The sequence below is a fragment of the Danio rerio genome, chromosome 25 (genome assembly GCF_052040795.2).
Source record: "Danio rerio strain M-AB ecotype USA chromosome 25, GRCz13ab, whole genome shotgun sequence".
Classification (NCBI taxonomy): Eukaryota; Metazoa; Chordata; class Actinopteri; order Cypriniformes; family Danionidae; genus Danio; species Danio rerio.
Window position 1 is genome coordinate 887,739 of NC_141045.1, and position 21,436 is coordinate 909,174.

The window sequence follows — 21,436 nt, forward strand, 5'->3', positions numbered from 1 at the left end:
AGTCAGTGACATGTTTAATAATGATTTGATCAATTTAAATGCTGGGTTTTTCCTCCTCTAAATGGCTTATTATGCTGTCTCTGTCGGCATCTTGTGGATGAACATTGTCAACCGTCTTTGCTCAAAAACAGGCCAATGGCCGCCAACATGTCTCTCAGGAATGATAAATATTTAAAATAGGCACTACACATATAAATAAACTGCATTGCTGCAATCTAAACGACTACATTCTCCACTAAAATAGCCTCAAAAGTACATGATGTTGTCCAACAGCTGCAATATTTGTCAAAGTGTAGAGTGTCCTCTGCTTGTTGCTGTATGTGGGCGGAGTAATACACAAGGCTGAAGGGTGAAGAGGCTGGACGAGTGCTGTTACTGGCAGAATATCGCACGACTATCAGCCAGATTCAAGAACCAGACAGAACTGTTGTATAAATATATTAATTGTTGATTATAAATAACTGGCAGCATTTTTATTGTATTCTTCAACAATTAGATGAGTTACAAATCAATTTAAAAACAATTGTAAACTAATGTTTTATGATGAAACGCCCTCATATCATCTTAGTCAACAGTATTTGACATGTGTATTTGTCTATATACTGTATTGTGTTTACCTGTTCATTATGGATGACGATGAGTTTGACGATCATGATGTTGATCAGGTTTCCCACACTCGGGTCTCTGTAGATCGAGGCCACCTTTAGAAAAACAGAACAACACTGATTACCCATCAGCCCCAGCTCTCTCTGATTACCCATCAGCCCCAGCTCTCTCTGATTACCCATCCCACCTTGCTCTCTCAGATTACCCATCAGCCCCTGCTCTCTCTGAACACTACTATATAATCTTGCAGTCCAAAAAATCACTGACCCTCATCCAACACGCACGCACGCGCTCACACACACACACACAGTTTAAAAGTTCAAAATGGACTGACGGAGGCTTCTCATTGGCTGAGGAAACATGACAACATTAGCAGCACACTTACACCCAATCAGATCACATTCCTAAATTAGCCTAAAGTTCCAAATATTAAACAGATCAATTAGATTAAACACAACATTTAAGGGGAAAATGTATAAAATGATATTTAATAAATAATCAATTAAAATTATTTATGCAATAATAATAATAATAATAATAATAATAATAATAATAATAATAATAATAATAATAAATAATAATAATAATATAACAACAATAATAATAACAACAATAATAAATAAATAAATAAATAAATAAATAAATAATAATAATATTAATAATAATAATAACAACAACATTATAATAATAATATAATAAGAAGAATATTAATAATAATAAACCAATAATTATAAAAATAATATAATAATATGAATAATAAAATAATAATAATAATAATAATAATAATACAATAATATAATAATAGTAATAATAATAATAAGATAAAAAAATTTATAAATTTATATTTAATACCCTCAATACAAATTGTGATTACTAAATTATTGATGACTATTGCTAGATTTTTGACAAATATTGCAAAATTATTGATAATTATTGATGATTGATTCTGATTATTGATGATTGTTGATTATTGATGGATTATTAATGGATTAACAATGTTTATTAATGGATTTTTGATGACTATTGCTGAATTATCAATAACAAATTTCTGGATTATTGATTATTAGTGATAATTATTGCTAGATTGCTGATGATTAGTGATGAATATCAATAATTATTTATGGATTTTTGATGATTATTGATGGATTATTGATTTATCATTGCTAGATTAATGATGGTCAGTGATGAATACTGATAATTATTAACGGATTATTGCTGGATCACTGATGGTTAGTGATGATTATTGCTGTGTTATTGCTGGATGTTTTATGATTATTGATGGATTATTAATGGATTAACAATGATTATTGATGGATTTTCGATGACTAGGGATGATTATTGCTAGAGTGTTGATGATTAGTGATACATTTTGATAATTGTTGCTGGATTGTTGCTGAATATTGGTTGATTATTGATGTACAGGGAGGAGAATAAGGCTGATCTACTTACTACTGACATGATAGTGAGGATGTAGTGCTCCAGGTTTGCTCCATGGTGTTTCAGCATTTTCACATCCGCCGTCACCATCAGCTCTACGAATCGCGGGTACGACAGAAATCGCTTGCGTCTGGAGGAGTGTGTGTGTGTGGAGCCAGGGGAGTGTGTGTGCAGCGCTGACACATGCTCGTGCAGACTGCTGTTAGCGGACAGATGGACGTCACCACTGAACACTGCATCTGAGGATCAATACAACACACAAACAAGCACCAGGACAATTAGAAACACAGCCGTTTCTTCAATATAATACATAAACAGGTTTAGTGAATACATTAAATCATTATTCCCTTTGTTAAAGTAATGGTGTTGTGACACTGATAAAGACTAAACAGGAGCAAGAACAATAGTGCAGCTGAATTAGCAGAGGAAAACACACACATTTCCTCAGAGCAGAGACTGTAGATGAATGAACTGTAATCTGAATGGACCCTCATGGCTCTCCGTCGGCCACCAGCGCAACAAAGAGACACATGATGAGCTGACGACAAGATAACGCTTAGATAATGCTCAGATAACATTCAGGTAATGCCAGCATGTCCACCAGCCGCTCTGCTCTGACAGTAACAAACACACTGCACAAGCTGCAGCATCACTGTCTATATGGCATATTCAGTCACTGATGACATTACAATAATAAAAATAATACAATTTAGTAATGCAAGACTAATACGAGACTAATGTTAGACTAATATAAGGTTAATGTGAGAATGAGACCTATATGAGACTAATATGAGACTACTACTATGAGACTAAGACGTGATTAATGAGAAATGTGAGCCTTATACAAAACTAATGAGACTAATACAAGAATAATAAATCTAATATGCGATTAATGGGACCAAAATGAGACTAATACGAGACTAATGTTACACTAATATAAGGTTAATGTGAGAATGAGACTTATATGAGACTAATATGAGACTACTACAATGAGACTAATACAAGATTAATGAGAAATATGAGATTAATACCAAAATAGTGAGACTAATACAAGAATAATAAGTCTAATAAGCGACTAATGAGAGCAAAATGAGACTAATACGAGACTAATATTAGACTAATACAAGGTTAATGTGAAAATGAGACTTATATGAGACTAAAATTAGTCATAAAAGACTAATGAGATTAATAAGAGATTTATGAGACTAATATGGAAATAATATGACTAATACTAGATTTATGAGACAAATATGAGAGTAATTCGAGCCTTATACGAAAGTAATGAGACCAATACAAGACTGAAAAGTCTAATGTGATACTAATGAGTCTAATAAGATACTAATGAGATTAATATGAAACTAATGAGAGTAATATAAGAGAAATAAAAGAGGATAATGAAACTAATGAGACTAATACAAGCCTAATGAGACTAATGAGATTAAAATGAGACTAATAAAAGTCAAATGAGGCTAAAATGAGAGCAATACGAGCCTAATACCAAACTAATGAGACTAATACAAGAATAATAAGTCTAATATGTGACTAATGATACCAAAACGAGACTAATACAAGACTAATATTAGACCAATATAAGGCTAATGTGAAAATGAGACTTATATGAGATTAATGTGAGACTAATGAGATTAATACGAGATTTATGAGACTAACATAAGGATAATATGAGAATAATATGACTAATACTAGATGTATGAGACAAATATGAGAGTAATACGAGCCTAATACCAAACTAATAAGACTAATAAGTTTAATATGATACCAATTAGACCAAAATGAGACTAATATGAGAGTATTAAGACTAACATAAGACTAATATGAGACTAATGAGTCTAATACGATACTAATTAGATTAATTTAATACTAATGAGACAAAAAATTAGATTAATATGAGACTAATGAGAGTAACGAGAGAAATACAAGCGGAAAATGAAACGAATGAGACTAATACAAGACTAATGAGACTAATATGAGACTAATGATATTAACATGAGACTAATACAAGTCAAATTAAGTTAATATGAAAGTAACACAAGCCTAATACCAACCTAATGAGAGTAATACAAGAATAATAAGTCTAATATGCAACTAATGAGATCAGAATAAGACTTATATGAGACTAATAATAAACCAATACAAGGCTAATGTGAAAATGATATGAGAATAATGAGACTAATACTAGATTTATGAGACAAATATGAGAGTAATACGAGCCTAACACCAAAGTAATGAGATTAATACCAGACTAATAAGTTTAATATGATACTAATGAGACTAAAATGAGACTAATAGGAGAATAATGAGAGTAATATGAGAGAAATACAAGAGGAAAATTAAACTAATGAGACTAATGAGTCTAATACCACAGTATTAAGACTAAAGTAAAATTAATGAGACTAATGAGTCGAATATGATACTAATGAGTCTAATACGATACTAATGAGACCAACATAAGACTAATGAGACTAATATGAGAGTAATATGAGACTAATGAGAGTACTATGAGAGAAATACAAGAGGAAAATTAAACTAATGAGACTAATATGAGACTAATGAGATTAAAATGAGACTAATTCAAGTCAAATGAGGCTACTATGAGAGTAATACGAGTCTAGTACAAAACTAATCAGACTTATACAAGACAAATCAGTCTAATACGAGACTGAGACTGAGACTAAAATTAGACTAATATGAGACTAAAATGAGGCTAATGAGACTAATATGAGAGTAATAAAAGAGTAATAGGTCATCAATATGAGGATAATATGAGACTAATATGATAATATGAGACTAATATAAGACTAATAAAAGACTACTGAGACTCACATAAGACTAATGAGACCAATATGAGGATAATATGAGACTAATTGGATAATATGAAACTACTACGAGAGTAATATGAGACTAAATGAGAACTAATGAGACTAGTTTGAGAGTAATTTAAGAGTATTATGAGATTAATATGAGACCCAATTTAGAATTGAGACTGATATGAGACTATAATGCAAGCAATACAAGAGTAATATGAGACCACAATGAGGACAGTATGAGACTAATATGATAATAGGAGACTAACACAAGAATAATATTGGACTAAGACTAATATGAGTCTAATATAAGACTAATTTAAGACAAACATTTAGTGTAATATGAGACTGAAATGAGACTTATTTGAGCCTACTTTCGAACATCCCCAGCTGAAGATCAGACTGAGTGTGTGAGATGTTCCTAATCAGCCGATCAGAGACAGACGAGAGCAGAAAGAGACACAAACACTGACCCGGATCTCGTGACAATCACTGCACTGATCAACATACGGCAGAAAAACACCCTCATCTACTGCGTTCAGCTCAACACACTCATGACGGAGGAGAAAACACACTGATCCAGCACAAACTCACACACACACACACACACACACACACACACACACACACACACACACACACACACACACACACACACACACACATATGTAAACACTAATATAAATGAACAGATATCAGTCACTGCATGCATTGCAGTTTAGTAATGCAATTTATATAGTTTATAATTAAATAAACTATATTTAAAAAATATAGTGATAATTAAAAATGTCTTTAGTTTTTAGATTTTTAGTAAGCATACTTTTTTTTCTTGCCATAATAAATGATATATTTGTAGAGCAAACCCATGTTCTGTTGTCATTAATATTTTAATAAGCTTTAATAGGTAGAACTGTCCAAGATATGAACAGAAGCAAGCGATGCATCAACATTTGATTTAAAGAATCAATAAGATAATTTATAAAATAATCAGTTTATCAATCTTGAACAATATCAATGATGAGACGTACATCCGGAAACTTCCTACTTCTCCGTTTATCTGTTTCTTTTCACTGCCCGCTGTCGTTTTAAAGAATCACAACGGCGAACGCATCAAGCTAGAGGTCTGCATTCTTCCCAATAAATTTCCGAATAAAATAAAAATTTCTGAATTAGCTTGTGTGTTGCTGTGTGTATATGTGTGTGCGCACGCGCGAATAAGAGGAGAGAGTTTTGTCTGTGTGTGTGCTTGGTACTTGTATGTGTGTGTGTGTGTGTGTTTATACAGACAGCTTGTTATAGGCTGTCTGGACTCTGTATAGCTGGGTGGTTTTCGGTTTTGTTCTCCCCCCTGCTCTTTAGCGGGATTGGGCACGGCGGGTAGAAAATGAGGCGGGTCGGGCAGCGGGACAACAAATGCTGAATGTAAACGGGAGCAGTTGGGTTTGGGCTAAAACCTGGTGGGTGCGGGATTCAAAACTTAGTCCCGCAAAGATCTCTACATCAAGCCTTGTCCGTTTCACGAGGTGCGTGCGCAGTCAGCGGAGATGCGCGAAGTATAAATCCAGCTTTAGTGAGGCTGACTGTAGTATTGCTAACCTAGAGCACCCAGAGGAAATACTGCACTGTCTGGCTGCTAGTTGTTATTGTTTCTTTGTGTTTGTGAATTCACTTGTAATTTCAGAGTAAATCCGTTTCTACATCAGGGTTTTCTGTGTGATGACTCGTGTTTAAATGATGATGAGCTCATGATTAAATGAGCCCGCATTAGACGTGCGCTGATGTAAGTGTGTATTGGGTTGCAGGGTGTTGTCGGGAGGTATTTCCAGAGCTGTGTGTGTGTGTGTGTCTGCTCTCCAACACCTCCAGCAGAGTCTGTCCTGAAATAAACACTGATAACTGAATCGCTCTTCTCTCGCTGAGGTTAGATCAAATGTCCACTTCAGCTCAAATTCATCACGGCTAATCTACAACAGACCCAGATGAGGCACGCTTTGTGTCCGAACACACTCAAGAGCTGTGTTATTGTTATGCTCTATGAATCTAGAAAGGCAACACGGTGGCTCAGTGGTTAGCACTGTCCCCTCACAGCAAGAAGCTCGCTGGAGTCCCGGCTGGGTCAGTGTGTGTTTCTGTGTGGAGTTTGCATGTTCTCCCCGTGTTGGTGTGGGTTTCCTCCGGGTGCTCCGGTTTCCCTCACAGTCTAAACACATGCACTATAGGGGGAGTGATGAACTAAACTGGCCGTAGTGTACCAGTGTCTGTGTGAATGAGTGTGTATGGGTGTTTCCCAGTACTGGGTTGCAGCTGAAAGAGCATCCGTTGTGTAAAACAGAAGCTGGAATAGTTGGCTGTTCATTCCGCTGTGGTGACCCCTGATAATCCCGAGCCGAAGCAAAATGAATGAATTAAAATGCTTCTGCATGACTCAAAGCTCAAGTCTTCCCCAAACCCAGCTCCTGGTCTGATTGTTCATCCTCCTGTGTTTTGCAGACAGTCGGATGCTCTTCAAAGCCTCCAGTATCTGAGCATCACAGACTCGTGCGCTGTTATCAGATTGAAACAAAGGCAGATCAGCTCTTTTCATCCTCATCAAGGCTTTGATGCTCAGCGCAGATCCAGGGTCACATCTCCACAACACTGCTGCAGAGGTGTGCAGATCTTCAGAGGGAGATTTCTCCATCATTACAACAGCACACACACACACACACACACACACACACACACACACACACACTGCAGCTCTGAGCTCTATGATCAGCATTACAGCACAGTAAAAGCTGGTAAATCTGTCTCCCACATGCAGACGATGATCCTTTAGACTCTTTTAAAATCAAGTCAAAGCTATTCTACTTCGATTAAACACACACATTCTTCATGTGTGTGTGTTTTTGTCTTTTTGCTAAGTCTGCTGTCTGCAAACACAAGAATTACTTCAGATTTCAAAATAAAGTCACTTCCATTTAAATCATTATACAATACTTATGATGATTCCTGATGATGTCATGATTTCTAATTTCTCCAATGATTTTGACTGATCTATCTCTATCTCCAGTGAATTCACGAGATCTGATATCTCTAGTGATTTCAAGATTCTGATATCTCCAGTAATGTTGAATGATTTCTAATATATACAGTGATTTCATGATTTCTGTTATCAGTAGTGTCTTCTGATATCTCTAGTGATTTCATGATTTCACTATTTCCAGTGATTTCATGGCTTCTGATATGCCAATCACTAGTGTTTTCTGATATCTCTAGTGAATTCAAGATTCTAAAATCTTCAGTGATTTTGAATGATTTCTGATATCACTAGTATTTTCTGATATCTCCAGTGATTTTGAGTGATTTCTAATATCTACAGTAATTTTGAGAGATTTCTGATATCACTTGTGTCTTCTAATATCTCTAGTGATTTCAAGATTCTAAAATCTCTAGTGATTTTAAATGACTTTTAATATCTCCAGTGAATGCTGGATTTATACTTTCTGATATTTCTGTGATTTCAAGGTTCTAAAATATCCAATGATTTTAATGATTTCTGATATCACTAGCATTTTCTGATATCTTGTTTTTAATATCTCCAGTGATTTCATGAATTCAATGATTTTGAATTATTTCTAATATCTTCAATGATTTTGAGAGATTTCTGATATTGCAAGTGTCTTCTGATATCTCTAGTAATTTCATGATTTTAATATCTCCAGTGATTTCATGACTTTTGATTTCTCCAATGATTTTGAAGGTTTTCTAATATCTTCAGTGTTTTTAAAAGACTTCTGATATCACTTGTGTCTTCTGATATATCTAGTGATTTCATGATTTTATTAACTGCAGTGATTTCATGACTTCCGATTTCTCTATCACTATTGTTCTCTCATATCTCTAGTGATTTCAAGATTCTAAAATCTCTAGTGATTTTAAATGACTTTTATTATCTCCAGTGAATGCTGAATTTATACTTTCTGATATCTCTGTGATTTCAAGGTTCTAAAATATCCAGTTATTTTAAATGATTTCTGATATCACTAGCATTTTCTGATATCTTGTTTTTAATATCTCCAGTGATTTCATGAATTCAATGATTTTGAGAGATTTCTAATATCACAAGTGTCTTCTGACATCTCTAGTAATTTCATGATTTTACTATCTCCAGTGATTTCCTGACTTTTGATATATTCAATGATTTTGAAGGATTTCTAATATCTTCAATGATTTTGACAGATTTCTGATATTGCAAGTGTCTTCTGATATCTCTAGTAATTTCATGATTTAATATCTCCAGTGATTTCATGACTTTTGATATCTCCAATGATTTTGAAGGATTTCTAATATCTTCAGTGATTTTAAGAGATTTGTGATATCACAGGTGTTTTCTGATATCTCTAGTGATTTCATGATTTTAATATCTCCAGTGATTTTGAAAGATTTCGGATATTTCTGGTGATTTCAAATGATTTTTGATATCTCCTGTGAGTTCTAATATCTCTAGTGGTTTAGAGAGATTTCAGATACTTCCAGTGATTTCTTCATATATGATATCTCCTATCATTTAGAGCAATTTCTGATATCTCCAGTGATTTCATAATTTCTCCTGTGATTTCCCTTTTTTCCTCCAGTGATTTCAAGTATCTAATATCTTCAGTGATTTCTGAAATGACTAGTGGTTTAAAAAAAGATTTCTGATATTTCCAGTGATTTCACAGTTTCTTATATTTTCAGTCATTTAGATCAATATCTGATATCTCCAGTACAGATATTTTTGATATGTCATGTAATTTCACGATTTCAGATATCTCTTGTGATTTTAGGCAATTTCTGGTATTTTTAATTGATTTTGTAGATTTATAATATTTCCAGTGATTTCATGATTTTTAATATCTCCAGTGATTTCAAGATTTTTTTAATATCTCCAGTGATTTCATGATTTTTTTATATATCAGGTGATTTCATGATTTTTAATATTTCCAGTGATTTCATGATTTTTAAAATTTCCAGTGATTTCGTGATTTTTAATATCTCTGGTGATTCCATGATTTTTTTTATATATTTTAGTGATTTCAAGATTTTTAATATCTCCGGTGATTTCATGTTTTTTTATATGATTTATATGATAGTGATTTCATGATTTTTTTATATCTCATGCGATTTCATGATTTTTTAATATCTCTGGTGATTTCATGATTTTATTTATTTTAGGTGATTTCATGATTTTTAATATTTCCAGTGATTTTGTGATTTTTAATATCTCTGGTGATTTGATGATTTATAATATATCAGTGATTTAATGATTTTTAATATATCCGGTGATTTAATGATTTTTTTATATCTCAGTGATTTCATGATTTTAATATCTCAGTGATTTCATGATTTTTAATAGCTCAGTGATTTCATGATTTTTAATATCTCAGGTGATTTCTTGATTTTTAATATCTCTGGTGATTTCATGATTTTTAATATCTCTAGTGATTTCTGACATCATGTGCATCATAAAGTAGCAAATGGTTCTGAAGGTTGATCAGTCACACAGAGTGTTTGTGTGTGTGTTAATTCTAGATGACGGTTATTTCAGCTTAGTGGAGCTGCTTTACTTTCATTAGATGAAGAATTCCAATAAGCAGCTCATAATGAAGAGGTTAATCCTCAAAACAACTGCACTGCCAAAGAAACACACACACACACACACACACACCCTCAGCGCTTACACACATTCACAACACTGCCAGGCTGAAGTATGAGTGTTAACCTGATGTGTGTGTGTGTGTGTGTGTGTGTGTGTGTGTGTGTGTGTGTGTGTGTGTGTGTGTGTGTGTGTGTGTGTGTGTGTGTGTGTGTGTGTTTACCTGTAGTGTGGCACTTCTCTGTGTGTTGTGTATGGTGTTTGTACACCAGATGAGGTTTGTTGTGCTCCTCCTCAAACTCTTCTCCATCAGCGCTCAGCAGTGGCTCCAGAAAGAACTGACCGCTGTGTGTGGTGAACGTGCCGATCTGGAAAGAAAACAACACACAATCAGTCAAAAAGACAAAATACACACCCACAGACAGAACGAATACAGTAATATACACAAAGCAGCCAGTGTTGTAGTTTTTTTTTTTTTTTGTAGTAAATTATACTACAATACACATGCATATAATGCATATACAACGTATATTTGACTATTTTTTCCTTCGAATATTAAATATAAACATGGATTAATAAAATGAAAACATTTATAAAAACAAGGAATAAAGAATATTTGTATAAAAAGTGAATCAAAACTAAAACATTAAAACAACTCAACAAAGATCAAATCAAAACCTTATTAAAATATATGAATAATTATTAGTACAAAATAACCATTAACTTATATGTATGTATATAGTGTGTGTATATACAAAAATTAAATATTACAACAAAAACATTACAGTGCATAAAATGAGTAAGTAAAGTGTTAAACAAATAAATAAATAAAAATAGACAACTTAACAAACATAGACAAATAAATAGATAAATACAAAAATAACTTGATAGAAATATAAATAAATAAATAACTTAATAAATAAATAACTTAATAAATAAATAAATGTATAACTTGATAAATAAATAAATAAATTGATTAATAAATAACTTGATGGATAAATAAATAAATAGCTTGATAGAAAAAAAAATAAATAAATGAATAACTTGATAAATAAAAAAAACTTGATAGATAAATAAATAAATTAACTGATGAATAAAAAAATGAATGAATAAATAAATAAATAAATAAATAACTTCATAAATAAATAAATAACTTGATAGATAAATAAATAAATAAATAAATTGATGAATAAATAAATGAATAAATAAATAAATTCATAAATAAATAACTTGATGGATAAATAAATAAATATTTTGATAGATAAATAAATGAGTAAATAAATAAATAAATAGATAAATAAAAAAATAAATAACTTGACAGATAAATAAATAAACAACTTGATGGATAAATAAATAAATAACTTGATAGATAAACAAATAAATAAATAAATGAATAAATAACTTGATAAATAAATAAAAAACTGATAGATAAATAAATAAATTGATGAATAAAAAATATATAAATAAATAACTTGAAAAATAAATAAATAACTTGATAGATAAAAAAAAATAAATTGATAAATAAATAAATAAATTAATTATTAATAAATAAATAACTTGATATATAAATGAATAAATAAATTGATGAATAAATAAATGAATAAATAAATAAATAAATAACTTGATGGATAAATAAATAACTTGATAGATAAATAAATGAATACATAAATAAATAAATAAATAAATAAATAAATAAATAAATAAATAAATAACTTGACAGATAAATAAATAAACAACTTGATGGATAAATAAATAACTTGATAGATAAATAAATAAATACATAAATAAATAAATAAATAAATAAATAAATAAATAACTTGACAGATAAATAAATAAACAACTTGATGGATAAAAAAATAACTTGATAGATAAATAATTAAATACATAAATAACTTAATAAACAAATAACTTGACAGATAAAAATAAATAAATAAATAAATAAATATCTTGATAAATGAATACATAAATACCTTGATCAATAAATACATAAATACATAACGTGATAAACACATTAATAAATAAATAACTTGATAAATAAACCCATAAATAACTTGATCAATAAATAAATAAATAAATAAAACACAAAACTAATAGCGAGTCCCTGTGATTGACACTGACATGAACTCTTTCATGAACCCCCATGAGCCGTCGCCATGGCAACACATTCAAACATGGAATTCCACGTACTGGGAACGGGAGGCGTTTCATAAGAGCTTCCTGAACGGAAAACACGAGGCGCGGATGGAAAAAGTGATGGAAACGGTGATGAAAACACAAGCTGTCATTATTAGAGGCTCATAAACGGCTCTGTCAATCACTGCTGTTCAGCTCAATGCCTCATTTCTCCCACTCTCTGGCCTTTTACACAATACTGAACACACACACACACACACACTTACAGCGTGCTGCCCTTCAATCAAAGCACACACACACACACACATACACACACACACACACACTTCCAGAAACAGACAATTCCAGAAAACGACAGAAAAGGTTTATTATAAACTTCATCATAATATTTATTCATTCTTTCATTTTTCTTCAGCTTAGTCCCTTTATTCATCAGGGGTCACCACAGCAGAATGAACCGCCAACTATTCCAGCACATGTTTTACACAGCGGATGCCCTTCCAGCTGCAACCCAGTACTGGGAAACACCCATGTCTATAATGTCTGTTCTAATTTTTCGGATGATTTCCTCACTCCTGCAGAAGGTGTGTAATGTGTGTGAGCGTGTGTGTGCATGTGCGTGTGCCTGTGTGTGTGCCTGTGTGTGTGTGTGGTTTTGATTGACAGCAGAACATATAAAAGTGTGTCATTAGCGCGCCGTCGCTCAGCAAACTCGTTCATCAGCGCACATTCAATATTTCCATCATCGAGGAGCTTTTCTGACAGTAAACACACACACACACACACACACACACACACACACACACACATCCGCTCACAGCCGCGGGGAAGGAAATTGCACATCACTGTCCATGCACACACACACACACACACATATATATGTATACACATACACACAGACAAGCATACACACACACACACACATGCATAAACACACACACACACGCATTCACATACACATACATACACACACACACACACACATACATACATATGCATACACACACATACACACAGACGAGCATTCACACAGACATACACACACGGATACACATACACAAACACACACATGCATACACAAACATACACACACACACGAATACACATACACACACACATACACACATATCCATACATACACACATACACACACACACACACACACAGATACAAAGACGCAAACAAACACGCATACATACACACATACACACGCATACGCACACATGCATACGCACACACACACACACACACACATACACAAACACATACACATACACACGCATACATGCACACGCACACACACACACACACATACACAAACACATACACATACACACGCATACATACACACACACACACACACACACACATACACACAGGCACACACACACACACAAACAAATACACATACACAAACACACAAATACAAAGACACACACACGCATAAATACATATACACACACGCATACATACATACACACATGCATACATACACACATACACATACGCACACACACGCATACGCATTCGCACAAACACACATACAAATACACATACACACACACACACACAATTTTTCAAGTGGTCTTCATCTGAGATTACTGTTCTCAGAGGTCACCAGAGGTCACAGAGAGTTTGTGTGTGTATGTGTCTGTGCGCGTGTGTGCGTGAACATCAGTGCTGAAGCTTCATTACACACAGGTGAAGACACACACTGTCAACACACTGTCATCACACCTGAACACAGCGCGCACACACACACACACACACACACACACACACACACACACACACACATACACACACACACACATACACACACACACACACCAGCAGAGGGTTAAATCGGTCAGAAGGAGAGCGAGCGCTGGACAGCTGTTTGTCAGATGCTAAACACACACACACACACACACACACACACACACACACACATATTCATTCTGTACACACTGCAGTAACGAACACTGCGCTCTCTTCACGTTTGAGTCCAGATAATAATCCTCAAAGAAACATCCAGTCTTGTGTGTGTGTGTGTGTGTGTGTGTGTGTGTGTGTGTGTGTGTGTGTGTGTGTGTGTGTGTGTGTGTGTGTGTGTGTGTGTGTGTGCTGGAATTACCATAATTAAGTGTTAAATAGTTATAATAGTTAAAGCTAAATTCAGATTTAAAATAATGTGCGCACACACACACACACACACACATGCACACACGGTCAGACACACATACATGCATATGCAAACACATAATTTAAAACACACACATGCACACACATATTTACAACACACACACACTTAAAACAAACACATGTACACACACACATACACATACTTACAACACACATACAGTATGCCCACACACACACACACACACATACAAACACACACACACCTACACACACACACACACACTTACAATACACATACCCCCCCCCCCCCCACACACACACACACACACTCACACACACACACTCACATAGTCAGACACACACATAGCTACAACACACACATACACACACTCACTTCATTTGAAGTCCCTTCAAGCTTCATCTTAGTCCCTTATTTATCAGGGGTCACCACAGTGGAATGGACCACCAACTATTCCAGCATATGATTTACACAGCGGATGCCCATCCAGTTGCAACCCAGTACTAGGAAACACCCATACACACCCTTTTACACTCATACACTATGGCCAGTGTAGTTGATCAGTTCCCCTATAGCGCATGTGTTTGGACTGTTGGGGAAACCGGAGCACCCGGAGGAAACCCACGCCAACACGGGGAGAACATGCAAACTCCACACAGAAACACCAACTGACCCAGCCAAGACTCAAACCAGCGACCTTCTTGCTTTGAGGCGATCGTGTTACCCACTGCGCCACTTTGATGCTTGCACACACTCACATGGTCAGAAATATACATATCATGTGTTAAATTTTGTGTAGCAGTACCAATAATAACCCACTCACTTAATCCACAGAGTCACTTACATCCACAATATCCAGCATTGGTGTTTAGGCGTTATATTTGCCAATTACAGCTCAGAAAAGAACTGAATCCTCCAGTAACCCTGAAGCTCTCTACGCTCTGCAGCTGGATTCAACTCACTATAGTTGAGTCCACTGGAGTAGAACAGAGGAGGAAAACCTCCACTAACCCAAAGCCTGATCTTCACAGAGGACTCATCCTGCGCTCATCTCGGGATCACCGTAATTATCATTTCCTGCTAGTAAAACACGCTCAGGACTTTGCTGGATTTGTAATTACAAGCTAGAAATGCTTCACGTTCCCATAAAACCGCCACAGCGGAGGAAACTATTACCAGCGCAGATCTACATTTAGTGTAGTTCACTCGTCCAGTAATTAAAACACAATTAACCCAAAGACTAATATTCCCCAACAGAACTAGTCCTGCCGTCATGACAGATTTACTTTCCTCAAAGGAAATCATAACGAAAATTAAAGTAACGCATTACTTTCCTTTAACGAAAAAGTAACGAAAAGTAATGCAACACATTACTTTCTTTAAATGAAAGAGTAACGAAAAGTAACGTAAAGTATCACTTTCCTTAAATAAAGAAGTAACGAAAAGTAACGTACAGTAACACATTACTTTCTTTAAATGAAAGAGTAACGAAAAGTAACGTAAAGTATCACTTTCCTTAAATAAAGAAGTAACGAAAAGTAATGTAATGCATCGCTTAAATGAAAAATAACAAAAATAATGAAGGCATTACATTTAAAGTAAATTTAATGTAAAGGCATTACATTCCTTAATTGAAAGAGTAACGAAAAGTAACATAACGCATTACTTTCCTTAAATGAAAAGTATTAAAAAGTAACGGAACGCATCACTTTCCTTAAATGAAAAAGTTATGAAAGCTAACATAATGCATTACTTTCCTTAAACGAAATAGTGATGAAAATTTACGTACCTTATTACTTTCTTTAAATAAAAAAGTATCGAAAAGTAACGTAATGCATAACTTTTCTTGAATGAAAAAGTATTGAAAAGTAACGTAACACATCACTTTCCTTAAATGAAAAAGTATTGAAAAGTAACGTAACGCATCATTTTATTTAAATGAAAAAGTTTTGAAAAGTAACAAAACGCATCACTTTCCTTAGATGAAAATTAACGAAAAGTAACGTCACGCATTACTTTCATTAAATGAAAAAGTAATGAAAACTAATGTTACGCATTACTTTCCTTAAAAAAATAATGAAAACTAAGGCAACGCATTACTTCCCTTAAATGAAAAAGTAATGAAAATTAATGTAAGGCATCACTTTCCTTAAACGAAATAGTAATGAAAAGTAACGTAATGCATTACTTTCCTTAAATGAAAAAGTTATGAAAACTTACGTAACGCATTACTTACCTTAAATAAAAAAAGCTATGAAAGTAACGTAAGGCATTACTTTCCTTAAATGTAAAAGTAATGAAAAGTAACGCAACGCATTCATTTGCTTAAATAGAAAATTAACGAAAAATAAACGCAATGCATCACTTTTCTTAAATGAAAAGTAACGAAAAGTAACGTAACACTTTGCCTTTTTATTACCTTTTTTAAATGCTAAAAACTTTACATAGTTAAAAAGGAACTAACACTTCTAGCTATGTTTAAAAGAACTAACGCAACACATTGTAACATACAGTACCACTTTAAATAGTAACCCTGCACTCACCAGTCCAGTGCAGAGGCTGAAGACGGCATGATGTTCCCTGCGTGCGTTTACGTGTCCTCTAAAGAAGCAATGGTGCAGATCTGCATCACCTCCACGATTCTCCTGCAATCCCAGATGCACAACACTGTAGGACGGAGCCATAAACCCGGAGTCTGCCGTGAGGTTGAGGTAAAAGGCCTGACCGAAGGCCTCAATGCGGTAATGAGCCCTGGAGGCAGAGAGATCTGTGTCTGCACTGCGCCTCCTCCGCCGGTAATGCAGCCGCTGTGGAAACGAGTCTCCGAAATCATTCAAGCGCACCGGAGTGATGATCTCATATGCCGACAGCTGCCGGATGAAGCTCTCTGAAGAACAAACACAATCCAAAAGTTACACATTATTTGAAAAAGGAAAAAAGTAATGCAAAAGTAGCACAACATATTATTTTCTTAATGAAAAAGTGACGCAACATTGTAACACAACACCTTTTAAAAGCAATGCAAAAGTAACACGTTAATTGAAAAATTAAAAAGTAGCGCAACATAATTTCTTAAGTGAAAAAGTAACGCAACATTGTAACAACACTTTTAAAAACAATGCAAAGGTAACACAATACTTCGAAAAGGAAAAGTAACGCAACATATTTCCTTAAGTAAAAACGTAACACAACATTGTAACAACACTTTTAAAAACAATTTAAAGTAACGCAAAATAACGCAACATATTATTTCCATAAGTGAAAACGTAAAACAACATTGTAACAACACTTTTAAAAAACAATGCAAAAGTAACGCAAAATAACCCAACATTATTTCCATAAGTGAAAACGTAACGCAACATTGTAACAACACTTTTAAAAACTATTTAAAGTAACGCAAAATAACGCAACATATTTCCATAAGTGAAAACGTAACTCAACATTGTAAAAACACTTTAAAAAAAACAATGCAAAAGTAACGCAAAATAATGCAACATATTATTTCCATAAGTGAAAACATAACGCAACATTGTAACAACACTTTTAAAAGCAAAAAGCAAAAGTAACAATACTTCGAAATGAAAAAGTAACGCAACATATTTCCTTAAGTAAAAACACAACGGAACATTGTAACAACACTTTTAAAAGCAATGCGAAAGTATCCTACAAAAATGCAACATATTATTTCCATAAGAGAAAAAGTAGCGCAACATTATTTTCTTCAGTGAAAACGTAATGCAACATTGTAACAACACTTTTAAAAGCAATGCAAAAGTAACACATGTAAAAAATTCAAAAGTAACACAAAAGTAGCGCAACATTATTTTCTTAAGTAAAAAAGTAACGCAAAAGTATGTATGTACGCAAAAAATAACAATTCCACTTCTGTATCATTTTTTTTAAACCTTTACGAGTTTCTGAAGTTTCTTTTTTATTTTAAATAACCAGTAACCATTGACTTGCATAGTTGAAAAAACTATTACTAATGAAGTCAATGGTTACTGGTTTTTAGCTTTCCTTGAGAGAGAATAAATAGTGAGCAAATGTTCATTTTTGGGTGAACTGACCCTTTAAGTTAAAACCATAGAAGACATTTTCAGCACTTCAAAGCAAAGTAAAGGGATAGTTCACTCTAAAATGTCCATTCCGCCATTATTTACTGTCCCTTGTTCCTGTTTGAGTTGCTTTATTCTTAAGATATCTTGAAGAAAGCTGAAAAACGGTAACCATTGACTTCCATAGCAAATAGTGAGTAAATGTTTATTTTTGGGTTAGCTGTTCCTTTAAGTTAAACCATAGTAAACACTTTCAGCAAATAACATTTAAGAGATCAAAAATCACTCAAAATGCTAATTCTGTCATTATATTTACCCTCCCTTTCACTTGTTCAAAACTTGTTTGCGCTATTAACAAACAGTTAACTAACACCTCGAGCTCAATATTTACTGCAAATGATCGGCTTATTACAGTTAACATGGTAGAAGTTGGGTTTAGGTTTGAGAAGGGTTAGGGTTGTAGAATATGATCACACTTTAAACCTTTTAAAAGGAAAGTTAACATCTTAATAAAATGCAGGAAATAAGCCGACAGTAAAGTTTAAACACAAACCAAGAGATTTTGAAGAAAGCTGAAAACCTGTAACCATTGACTTCCATAGCAGGAAAAACAAATAGTGAGGAGATCGATAGTTAGTGGTTGTAGGTATTCTTCAGAACATCTTGTTTAGTGTTCAACAGAGGAAAGAAACTAATAAAGGTTTAAAGCAGGTAAAGGGAGAGTACATGCTGACAGAGCTGTTCATTTTAGCGTGAACTATCCCTCTAACCTGGATTCACCCTCTGCTATATATAGAGCGTGATTCACCAGGTCTGCTGCGCTGTAATGAAGTCAAGTTCACACAGGTGTGCGCAGAATCACACCGACTGCATTTCTGCATCTGCATCTGATGTGTTCTGAAGCATTTATATAGTACAGTTCTGTTTATAGTATAGTGTTTACTACAGTGTCAATGAATGCTCCAGCTTACTGTACTAAACGGATAATAGATACTGTAGAATCACCACAACAGATCAATTACTATAGTTGTTGTGTTACCATAGCAACTGTAGAATTACCACAACAGATGAATTACTAAAGTTGTTGTGTTACCATAGCAACTGTAGAATCACCACAACAGATCAATGACTATAGTTGTTGTGTTACCATAGCAACTGTAGAATCACCACAACAGATCAATTACTATAGTTGTTGTGTTACCATAGCAACTGTAGAATCACCACAACAGATCAATTACTGTAGTTGTTGTGTTACCATAGCAACTGTAGAATCACCACAACAGATCAATTTCTATAGTTGTTGTGTTACCATAGCAACTGTAGAATCACCACAACAGATCAATTACTATAGTTTTTACCATAGCAACTGTAGAATCACCACAACAGATCAATTACTGCAGATGTTGTTACCATAGCAACTGTAGAATCACCACAGCAGATCAATTACTATAGTTTTACCATAGAAACTGTAGAATCACCACAACAGATCAATTACTGCAGATGTTGTTACCATAGAAACTGTAGAATCACCACAACAGATCAATTACTATAGTTGTTGTGTTACCATAGCAACTGTAGAATTACCACAACAGATGAATTACTAAAGTTGTTGTGTTACCATAGCAACTGTAGAATCACCACAACAGATCAATGACTATAGTTGTTGTGTTACCATAGCAACTGTAGAATCACCACAACAGATCAATTACTGTAGTTGTTGTGTTACCATAGCAACTGTAGAATCACCACAACAGATCAATTACTGTAGTTGTTGTGTTACCATAGCAACTGTAGAATCACCACAACAGATCAATTTCTATAGTTGTTGTGTTACCATAGCAACTGTAGAATCACCACAACAGATCAATTACTATAGTTTTTACCATAGCAACTGTAGAATCACCACAACAGATCAATTACTGCAGATGTTGTTACCATAGCAACTGTAGAATCACCACAGCAGATCAATTACTATAGTTTTACCATAGAAACTGTAGAATCACCACAACAGATCAATTACTGCAGATGTTGTTACCATAGAAACTGTAGAATCACCACAGCAGATCAATTACTACAGGTGTTGTGTTACCATAGCAACTGTAGAATCACCACAACAGATCAATTACTATAGTTGTTGTTGTTACCATAGCAACTGTAGAATCACCAGTGCAGGTATATTACTATAGTTGTTGTGTTACCATAGCAACTGTAGAATCTCCACAACAGATCAATTACTGTAGATGTTGTATTACCATATCAACAATATAATTACCGCAGCAGATCAATTACTTAAGTTGTTGTCACCATAGCAACTGTAGAATCACCACAACAGATCAATTCAAGTACTTCATATATACACGGCAATATATGCACATCACATGTATGACATGCAGGTTGATGCTTGGATTTCACATACATAAATGACATATACTATTTACATATTTTGTTCCTTTATACTGTCCAATTTTACAAATATGCATGTGTATACGGCCATATATTAGATTAAACTACAGTATTCTTCAAAAACACTATATAATGTCAACAATAAATAACTAGTGTTTTTTCATCCTTCATACCTCATGCAAAATGCAAAAGCGTTTGTTTCAATGACTCGAAACGCAAA

General features: G+C 33.9%; 1 protein-coding gene across 3 annotated transcripts in view; it reads right to left on the reverse strand.

Moving 5' to 3' along the window:
* Positions 1 to 21,436, reverse strand: part of LOC101886654 (A disintegrin and metalloproteinase with thrombospondin motifs 20) — a 148,276-nt gene that overhangs the window by 82,719 nt on the left and 44,121 nt on the right. For all 3 annotated transcript variants that reach the window (XM_087311336.1, XM_087311334.1, XM_087311335.1), the window contains 4 exons: positions 17,302 to 17,645; positions 10,706 to 10,850; positions 2,056 to 2,282; positions 618 to 701 (listed from right to left, as the gene is read on the reverse strand). In XM_087311336.1, the coding sequence (XP_087167462.1) occupies positions 618 to 701; positions 2,056 to 2,282; positions 10,706 to 10,850; positions 17,302 to 17,645 (800 nt within the window). The remainder of the gene's footprint in view (positions 1 to 617; positions 702 to 2,055; positions 2,283 to 10,705; positions 10,851 to 17,301; positions 17,646 to 21,436) is intronic.